The 10,367-nt window shown below is 40.6% G+C and overlaps 1 protein-coding gene across 1 annotated transcript in view; it reads right to left on the bottom strand.

Annotated features, from left to right (window-relative positions):
- The window catches only part of LOC149287323 (protocadherin Fat 2-like), a 30,782-nt gene continuing 20,415 nt past the window's right edge, over positions 1–10,367 (bottom strand). The window contains exons 14-23 of the mRNA XM_089493025.1: positions 9,731–9,945; positions 9,418–9,555; positions 8,987–9,130; positions 8,699–8,896; positions 7,768–8,575; positions 7,352–7,497; positions 2,970–3,381; positions 2,709–2,862; positions 1,903–2,450; positions 1–476 (exon numbers count right to left, since the gene is read on the bottom strand). Coding sequence (XP_089349151.1) covers positions 1–476; positions 1,903–2,450; positions 2,709–2,862; positions 2,970–3,381; positions 7,352–7,497; positions 7,768–8,575; positions 8,699–8,896; positions 8,987–9,130; positions 9,418–9,555; positions 9,731–9,945 — 3,239 coding nt within the window. The remainder of the gene's footprint in view (positions 477–1,902; positions 2,451–2,708; positions 2,863–2,969; positions 3,382–7,351; positions 7,498–7,767; positions 8,576–8,698; positions 8,897–8,986; positions 9,131–9,417; positions 9,556–9,730; positions 9,946–10,367) is intronic.

Here is a 10,367-nt window from a genome sequence, read left to right as displayed (position 1 = left end):
TTAGAACATCACTTCTTCACAGCTACCATAGTCACTTTCTGCCAACTCAGGTGCTTGATAATTTGAATTTGGCATTGGCAGTGGACCACAATCAGCATAAGAAGGCTGTGCCACGCTCAGACGGACATTGAGACGCCTGTAGCCATCGTCCTGCTGGTAGGACAGTCCCTCCGGCTGTATGAGCTGTGCTGGGTAGTAGCTAATTGCTGTGTACTGGTCTTGGCAGTGGGAAGGTGGAGGGAGAAAATCGTCCAAGTTTCTGTTGTTGTAACATGGGGGAAGAGGGGCTCTCTTGTTGTTTGGCTCCAAGGGAAATGGGAAACCTCCAAATAAACGTTCTTCTTCAGGTTCCTTGGGTAGAGGGGGGACGGGTGGAGCTAAACGCTCTGCGTTGTGGACGGGCTCATAAGGTGGGTATCCTTGGAGTTCCGCAGGGATATAGCTAGAAGACCAATATGTACCGTCTCCTGTAAACACTGCAACACAAGAAAGAGACAATAATCAGAACTGCCATTTATTGTCTACAGTCATTTATTTACTTTCTCTGAGTGCTTTTCTGATTATTAGAAGAGTCAAACTAACTACAATGGTTTGGGGGACTTTAGATGACGGTGTTTGTAATACTTGGGAACTTGCAAGACTTGGAAATTACCTAGTAATGTGCCTATCTGATAGAGTCCTTACTTCAGTAACCCTCTCTGCTTGATTACAATTCACTACAACACCAAAGCTGACTACTTACACAGGGGTATGACATTATAGCACTAAAATTCACAACAATGCATATAGCAAATTAAAAAATATATAAAATTAGTTCTTGATACAAATTAGTAGATATACATATATATATATTTAAGCTGGATTTTTTAAAATATGTAATAGTAGACTATATGGGAACCTGAAATCTATGTTTCGAAGAAGTTATTTCTTTTGTCAGTAATGCATATAATATTTCTCCTAATAAAGATATAAGAGACGGATTCCAAGTACAGCTTTCTTAGTGCACGAGAAACAAAAGTTCAATATTTTTTTTTTATAATTAGAGGATTTTGCCCAGAAAAGGCTAACAAATTTCGCCCCTTACATTCCAAACGCTTAGAGACAGAAGGGACGTCAATCAAAAACATGTAGGCGCACTTCAAACAAATTCCAACATTATTCAAACAAGTTAAAACTTGTTTAAAACGAAAGTGCAGCACCCAGGTGTTTCTTGTCAGAAGCCACTAGGTGGCAGCACAGTATATGGCAAATTTAATGTGTTAACCCTATACAGGTGTGTTAGGAAAGCAAGTCACAATAGTTTGTCGTTTCATTCTAACTTCCGAACTTGGCACGTGTAGCTATTTAGTAGTATCTCTTATCAGAGCCGGATTAAAATTCCATGCTTGGCCTTTACATTTTATTCAGCGAATGTGCGGACTTAAGGGGACCTTATTTGCTAAAGAAACATGTTAGTCCTAGAGGGTTAGCTACTACATAAATTAATTCAGATTCTAGGCATTTCTATTTGGAGCCACCAAGACTTATGGTAAATTAAGTATACAGTAAAGAGTCTCAGCTCAGACCTGTGTCATTTGACTTGATGTAGCATCAACTAATTTGGAACAGGAGCCTTTACATATGGACCGTATCCCCTATGTGTTTTTAAAGGTGTTGTTCCAGGTTAATTGCCCCTTCAAGTATGTTAAGCAAATAAATATTTTCTTTTTTTCCCATATGAAGGTTCAACCACATAGAAACCACAAAGAAACTTTTTTTAGTTTTTAGGCAGCAACCTATAATTTCATCTGAGTAGGTGGAACAGCACCTTTAATGCAAATAATAATAATTATTATTATTATTATTTTAAACTTGAATATTTTAGCTTGTAACATGTTAACAATGACAGTCAGAGATACGTACTGCTTTCTTCACATTCCCAATTGTTTTTGGCAATTGAATCATTGTCTGAGTTGGACGGGGGAGCAGGAGGTAAGTTTGGAGCCACGCTACAGATGGCAGGTCCCCTATGACCTTGAGGCTTGCAGAAAGTAAGAAGCTCTGGAACTTGATTTCTCCTTGCCTGGCCTTCCGCATCTAGTTGAGCTCGTGCTGAGGGACTAAGGATGTTGAGTTCCATGGGTGGGACTTGCGTCCCGACCCCTATATCCCTAGACAAATAGGGTTTTATGTCAGGGTCCTCCTGAGGAGCTGGCTTGTGGCTTCCAAAGCCTCGGCACACGCGTTTTCTGAAGGCCACAAACAAGCCAACTAGGAACAGAACTGCAAGAACTCCACCAAGAATCTCTACTATTTCTTGAGTTCCAGAAACCAAGAAGGATTTGTTATTCCTCTCAGGAGTTACCAGCCCTGCACACTGCCATCCACCGTGTACATCGCTGCAGTTACATGTACCAGTAGGAACACACGGACAAGAACCATCTATGCAATGTATCATGGCACCCTGGCATCTGCAAAAAAAGGAGATACAGGAATATTTACACAAGTAGAAACATTTTCTTAAAAAAATCGAGCAATAATTTCCCCCCAGATGGTAACCATTGTCACCATTCATTGTGTTGTCATCTCAGAAAGTAGGAACTTTTGCATGGTTTCCACCACATATATTAAAACTCACAGTGTGTTTAGTATATATGCAATACAGTATAGTACAGTTTATAACAGCCCCACCAGAATAGATGTATACAACAAGGAAATTCATTATTCACCTGTCTCCTTCATATACAGGGGGGCAGCTACAAGTGTATCCATTGGAAGTTGGTGTACAAATCCTACCATGGAGGCAAGGGGAAGATGCACAAGGGTTTGCTCCCATATCACTGGCAGGCCCAGGGAACGGAGAACGGCAGAAGCACGAGTAACCTGAAAATGCAAATTAAAAGTGGGAATGATGGGAATTTTGATTTGCTGAAATCTAGAGAGTTGATGATTGATTAGAACAATGCGAAATGTGTGAGCCATGGCCTTACCTCCATTCTGGATCTCTGCACAGAAGCTGCCACCATGGCAGGGTTCCTGGCTGCATGCCTGTCTCTGTTCGCAGCACTGCGTTATACCCTTTTCTTTCAACAAATGTCCTAAACTTGATGAAGCTTGCCCATTTATCCTGATGTCATCGAGACAACCTTGGAATCCTTGGGACATATGCTCTGATTCAGACATTAATACTCCAATGAACATGCTCTGTTGCGATAATTGAGCAGCACAGGGTTGGATAGGTTTGTCAGTTGCCACTCCGTTGACGTGTAACTGGGCAGAAGAACCAGTCCACTCCAGTAGAATGTCGTGCCAATCACCATTGTTTACTGGGACGTCTGAAGCAATTTCCTGGACAGTGGTGTCTTTGCATTGATATTTAAAGCGCAGAGATCCATTTACAAGCTGTAAGAAAAAGATAATGGAATGTGCTGTAAAATACATACTGGATTTTTTTTATTATTTCCACATATTGATATTTTTATTATTCAAGTCTTGAATCCTTTTTTTTTTTCTCATCAAATAACAGCACCAATATACTGGTATCTGGCAATAATCTTCATTTTTTGTACATTTTGTTCATTTATGTCACAAACCAAAATAAATACCACTACTGCTTTCCTCACCCATAATATAGAGGTAGGATACGATCTCAAACAGATTGTAGGCATGCAGTGGTTTATACAGAAGATTAATAGCTCATCCTTGGATGATGTCACATCCTAGCTGAAATGTTAGTACATATATTTTGAAAAGCAACAACAAAAAAACAAGATCCCAATTTGTTTCCGTCACCTGGAACATTCTATTGATTTTCATGGTGAAGAAAAACACATTAATGGACTGGTCTTATACACCTGGACTACAAACACCCATAGACTGGTGGATCATGGGTCCTAGGATGGCCACAGGACAGCTGTTACTCAGCCCTGGTTCAGACCATATGACTTTAGAGGCACAAGTGATGCACAGATCATGCATGGGAGATCCCTGGGGTGGAAACCTCTGCTCCAACTTCAGGTCCACACTAGATTTGGAAGTCCAGTCCAAGTTTGGTGAAGCCTGTACCGGGTGCAGGTGATGGACATTTAACCTGCCTGGAGCAACAGATTCAGAGAGAATGTTGAGGAAGAAAGGAGCTCATCTTTGCTCCTAAGGCAAGGAGAGGCCCTGAAAGGCAATCCCTGTGTCAAGAGTGACATTACCTGCTGTGTGGGGGAAGGTTCCCCAGAGCCTGGTTTATGGTTATATTAAGTGTAAAAAACAATAAGTATTAGGAATTTGGAAACAGATCTGCTTTTAAGGAACCGGGACCACAAATTGTTGTGACCCTGATAACAATAAATAACGTATAAAACCAGTTGAGGCATCTTTATATACAACATACAAACAATCGAGGGAGTCGGGTAGAAGCTGCACCATTATTTATACATCTCCACAGGGTTGGCTGGCATCCATACATTCCCTTCTGTATTTATATTATGTGAGGCTATGACTGTACATGAGTACAACATCCTGCCCGAAAGGACAGATATGTGCCGACATCCTCGAAAAATCTTGTTTCCTGTTAAACAATCAAAAGTGCAGACTTGTTCTGAGCAATTTACACCAATGCTGATTAAACTACAGAGGCACGTTACAATGTAGTCAGACGCCCTCAGGCATCTCTCTCTGCTTCCGCCTGAAGAGCCATGTGTGCACTACCTTCACATTAATGAGAGTTTAGAGAGCTACAAGCACCCTCGCAACCCCATAAACCCTTACGCCGTAAAACAAGACAACTGCCTATTGAGAGGCAGGTAACCTGTTCATTGCCACCATGAAGAAGGATCGTTCACAAAAGCTTTGTTCTTATTGACCCTGTAGAAAGAAGCACAGGTCTCTCCATGCTGGAGTACTCAACCCTCAAAGAGTCCTACAAATTTATACGAAGGATCTGGTGCCAAAGGTTTACCATGAAATGCTTGAAGATTATTCAGGCCCGGACTAGCCGTCTGGCACACCGAGCATTTCCCCGGTGGCCGACAGCGCTAGACAACTCAAAGAGCCAGTGCTGCCCTGTCATTGTCAGTCCGGCCCTGGGTTTCACCAGCGTGGAAATCTGTAGAGGACTAATAAAAGTTCTGCCACCGATTTACCATGCAGCTTATGATTAAACTAAATATCATTAAACACAAGCTATAAATAGTTTTAATTGATGAGTGCCGTTGCGAAAACATTACTTTTTCCCCCCTGGAACCCAACTCTACACCTGACTGATGGCCAAAAATTGTGTGACTTGGCACCCTTTTGTTTTTTTAAAAAAAAATCAGCCCTGCCTCTAAGAAAAGCTCTTACTAATGTACCTTTTTTTGTCTGTAATAGTTGCCAATGTGTTTGTATAATGCTGTATTTCCTGACAGACAGAACACAGTGTAACATAATGCCCTTCTGTAAATAAAAGGAGAATAGAGTGTGTTTAAGCGACAGGTTAATGAGTAAAAAAAGAAGGAATCTTTGGCCATGCTGAAGAAAGTTCAAAGTGTGTTATATTGTAATGCAGATAATGGGTTAGTAGACGACTTGCTATTGTCCCCTTAAAGGTGGACAATTATTTACATTACAGTGCTACGCTTTAAAGGGAAATGGTCACAGCTTTAGTCAAAGCTAAATTCATTTATTAAAACTACCTATCGCTATGGGTTCTTATTGTCAGTATAAGTGCTTTGGAGGGACTATTATCTTGGGTGGGGGGCTTAATTGTATGTGATAATGTGGAACCTCTAGAATTATCAATCAATCGATAATTATGTAATACATTTCCTATCCTGAAGATACCCCTGGTCTCCTCACCTCATCCCTACAAGGGTGCTTAACAAAAGAAGAGAGGTATCTTAATGGGGGGGAGTGAAGTTGACTTCTCGCTAGTTTTGTAAACAGCATTACACAAGTTTATCTAGTGTACACAACTATAAAATGTAGGACCGGGGACGAGCGAAAGATCTATGGTACAACATCTTATTATTTTTTTTCTTTTCTGAGGTGCCTCGTGCTTTGTGGTCATCAATGAAAAAATGGTGATCAAAGTCCTTAAATGTATAAGGCCACAGTGGATAGTAGGTCCCCAAACTTCTCATTCCTGGGGTTTCACTCCCGACGGTGGGATACGCAGCTCCTTCCTTACCTCCATGACCAAAGCCTACAAGGTGGACCCACTGAAGCCTCCAAGGGGCTACGGGAACCTCCCAACAATTGTATGATTCCTGCACATCCCCCCCTTATCACCAGCGGTGTGAGCAAAGCATTGCTTTGTTTTTTAAATACAGTGGACAACTCCAGGTACTTTGAGGGTTAAATTGATTTTGTCAGCCAAACAAAGGTTTAGCCCAGGCTTGCAGAAGGGACCTAAAAGTTGGCCCGGGTTAATTATATGCTCTTTAGATACGGTAATGAGGTAGCTGTGTGAAATGCAACATGCATTCATTTGCATAAAGGGTCGTTGAATACAAGACAAAGGACTCCAAATGAATTTGCACATAATACACTGCAGAGGATTATATCTTGAAGTTAGATTTACTTATCTGATTTTACATTTAGCCGTCCATGGTTTCTTACAGTATTTTTTTATATGTTATTCACTTTTATTAATTCCCCACACCTTAAGCACAAAGTCAGATAGTGGTGCACAAAGGGTAAAGCCTTGAACAAAATCCCTATCCAAGTGCAACCGGAGGTAAGAAATAGATAAAACTAGGTGAATTCTAAACTTGGCAACTGCTTTTAAAGAGGAATTTGGCAGGAAGAGAAAGATCAAGCAGCGGGGTGAAGGAGCGACTCGGTATTACGTTACAGAATTAATTTCCAAGTGTCTCTGCTCAGTGTGTCTTACCAACGGCAGCAAGTAAGAAATGAATAGGCATTAGGGCAAAACTGCCAGCTTTCGTCTCTCAAAGAGTACTTAGCGTCTTCTACTGATTTAGAATTAAGTTGTATCTATTTAAGAAAGCTACTGTTAGAGTGATAGCAGGGTCTCGTGCCCCCTGAAAGAAGATGAAGGGGATATTGGCCACACGACTGGACATTCAGGATGCCAGTATTAGTTAATGCCAAACAGATCACAATGCTGAATGTATAAAAGGAATATTTGAACCTGAATAGTACTTTAAAAATCTGCAAATTGGCTAATCCTCTAATGGGCACATTGTCAACTCGGCAACACTCGAAATTACACAGTGTCTGCTATTACTGTGATTTATCAAATCAAGGAGCATAATAGAAGAATAATTTCCTTCTGGATTTCCAATCTCCCATGTCTTAAATAACTAATAGAATTAATTTCCCCTCAACACAAAATTAAATGCATCTATTCAAGTAAATCTCGCTCCACCGGGGTTACCTCAAGCATAGTGGTTGCTGTTCCGTTACTGAATACCAAAACGGAGTAAGCCTGGTGTGTCTTCAGACGAAACTGAACCTTCATGTTGCTGTCTCCATCACGGTGGTACTGCAAGAAGCTTTGCCCATCAAACCTCATCGCAGAATCTAGGTGGGAAAAGAAGACGCCATCAGGAAAATCTCTAAAGAACCGCACTGTGCATTCAATAAATAAATAAGAAATGTGTGTATTTCATATCTACCGTGATGTTCCTGAATCACTCAGGTGATAGCAAAATATAGTTACAAGTATTAAAACAAAAAGTCCAGAAAAGTCCAGATATATTCCAAGTATTTAGTTAATCAGTTACAATATAAGTACAATATTCTCCATTCTTGGTTATCGTGCATCAGCAATGTATTAAAAAATAAACTTACTGTTGCAATTGCATACTTGTTGTAGTGTGTGTCGTGGAGTAATAACGCTGATCCTGGCAGTGCTATATGATGATAATACAGAGGAGTCTAGCTCTATGATTTCCTTGCATGTGCGGCTTTTGCATTGCAGGCCCTGGCAGGGCAGATGAAACATTTTCTTAATCTGTAATCCCACCGACTGTCCAAGTTCATGCGAAGATCCAGCGATTCTATCTGCCAGATCCCGGGGACTGTAGAGTGAGGTCTTAGCTGTTCCTGCTACCAAAAGAATGTCCAAAGCAGAGGATTCCTCATCATTTTGTAGACTGGCCATTTGAATTTGCTGTCTGTCTACTTTAAGAAGGTTCCCAAGGAATCTTTGCAAGCTACGCCAGTGATCACCGATGAATTCCTCAGGGGCGACATCAAGGAACCTCAAGACCAGTGACTTCTCAAGCTCCTCTTCACTAAAACACCACACATAAATATGGACCGGTGCTGTGGATGAAAACGTTCCATCGCTGACAGTGACGTTAAAATAGTAATCTCCTTGGCGAAGACTTTCGAGTGCAATCACTTTGCCATCTGAAATTCCCACCGAAAAAAGACCTCTTTTCAGTTTCTCCTCAGCCAAGCTATACATGAGCGTATCGTGGGGATCTCTATCTGTAGCATGGAGCTTGCCTAATACGCTCCCTTGGAAAGTAGCCTCGCTGGTGGTGATATAAATCTCCAAAGGCACGACAGAAGGAGCGTATCGGCTCCTGTCAATGACTTGAATGGTGGCAAAGGTGGTAGAAGAGAGATGTGGAATGCCACTGTCCGAAACCTAGGAATGACAAAGAATAATTAATTTTTTATGCATTTAAATGCATAAAAAGCTAGGATAAAAGGATATACAGCAGAATCTACCCACAAGTTACATCAGGTGCCCAAAATATTCCTGAATTACCTGGACCTGTAGTTGATACTTCTCCTTTAGACTTCTGCTTAGGACGGAGGTGGTAGAGAGAAGACCATCCGAACTTACATGGAAAATGTCCCTTTCATTTCCCGACAAAATTTGAAAACGGAACGGAGGACCATGTCTGGGAGAATCCCTATCTGTCACTATGAATTTTGTCAGACTGGTTCCAATAGGTGATCCATCCTGCGTTAAAGAATAAGCTGATTTTTACAAATATCCATCCGTAGCAATAATGAGAAATAAGCCGCCGGTTAAACATTATGTGCAGCATACCTGAACTACGAGGGTATAGTTGGATTGCAGGAAAATGGGTTTGTTGTCATTCACATCGGACACCTGGATTCTGGCTGTCACTTCAGTGATATGCGCTGGCACACCATTGTCTGTAGCACGAACTACTACAGAGTAGGTAGATGTCTAAAAAACATGATGTTGAGGAAGGTATAAGTAAAGAGTAAGAGTGGTGTGTAATAACATGTACTCAATAATATATCCAAACTTAATGATCATGTTCATATTTAAGCACAGCCTTATGCAATGCCGTGAAACGATTTAAAAGATACTTATTTGACCATCATTTCATATTTATGACATGCGTGGAATGGCTTTTCTGGCTTAACTTTTCTGGTGTCCAGTATTTAAAGTTATTGTACTGTAATGGAATGCTGGGGTGATAGGAATGGTCAAAAACTTGTGAAACTCACCTTTTCTCTATCCAGGATACTCAAAACGCGAATTTCTCCTCGTTCTGGGTGTATCGAAAAATGACCAAGTGGATCTCCTTTAACTATAGTGTATGTGACCTTATTGTTGCTGGGGCCATCTTGATCAACAGCCGAAACCTTGAAGATACAGTCAGAAAGAACGTTATTAATTAACAATAGACCAAAAGCCAGAAAACTATCCATCACATTTTGAAGGACAACCCCGAGCACCCAAAATACGGCCTCTGGAGTTGTAACCCAGTAGCATTTGAAGGAACTGGTTGAATTGAACATTAAACAACCCATAACTCACCACAAGAACAAGGTCTCCAACCACAGAGTCTTCACTAATCTCAGCTTCATATCCTTCCTGGTTGAAGATAGGCTCATTGTCATTGACATCTGTGACATTGATGACAACAACAGTGACATCGCTGAGGGGAGGAAAACTGCTCCTGGTACCTTCTACCGACAGGAAGTACTGCTGATGTACTTCATAATCCAGATTTCCAATCAAGGACAATGTCCCTTTAAAAGGAAAAACACATTGTACGTTTATAAAGTGTCACATATTACACTGACCCACTCTTACTTTTCAACTATATTTTTTAGAACTTTTACACTTACCCACCATGCATTTGCCAAATGGCTATTTTTGAGTCTTGTTTTCATTTTTTAAATTAATGTGTCCCATTTTTTTAATGTATTAAATACAAGGGAAAATTATTTATTTATAATCCGAGAGATATTTTTGAAGAGTATTTTACTGAGCCCAGACAAGAACCTTCTGCTACTGTAAATAGCTTATAATGATGTATCCATGATTTCTGTTTCCCATGAACCAATGGGGCAAAACCATAAGACATGAAGATTCCATTCCAGTATTTTATGGTCATGGTTCCTAATATTTTTTGAAGTTGAAGTTCTTAAGCATTACCTTCACTTTAAAC

The sequence above is a fragment of the Sceloporus occidentalis genome, unplaced genomic scaffold (assembly GCF_023333645.1).
Source record: "Sceloporus occidentalis isolate IW3139 unplaced genomic scaffold, rSceOcc1.0.p SCAF_62, whole genome shotgun sequence".
In the NCBI taxonomy this organism is placed as follows: Eukaryota; Metazoa; Chordata; class Lepidosauria; order Squamata; family Phrynosomatidae; genus Sceloporus; species Sceloporus occidentalis.
This window is presented reverse-complemented; position numbering and strand designations above follow the sequence as displayed.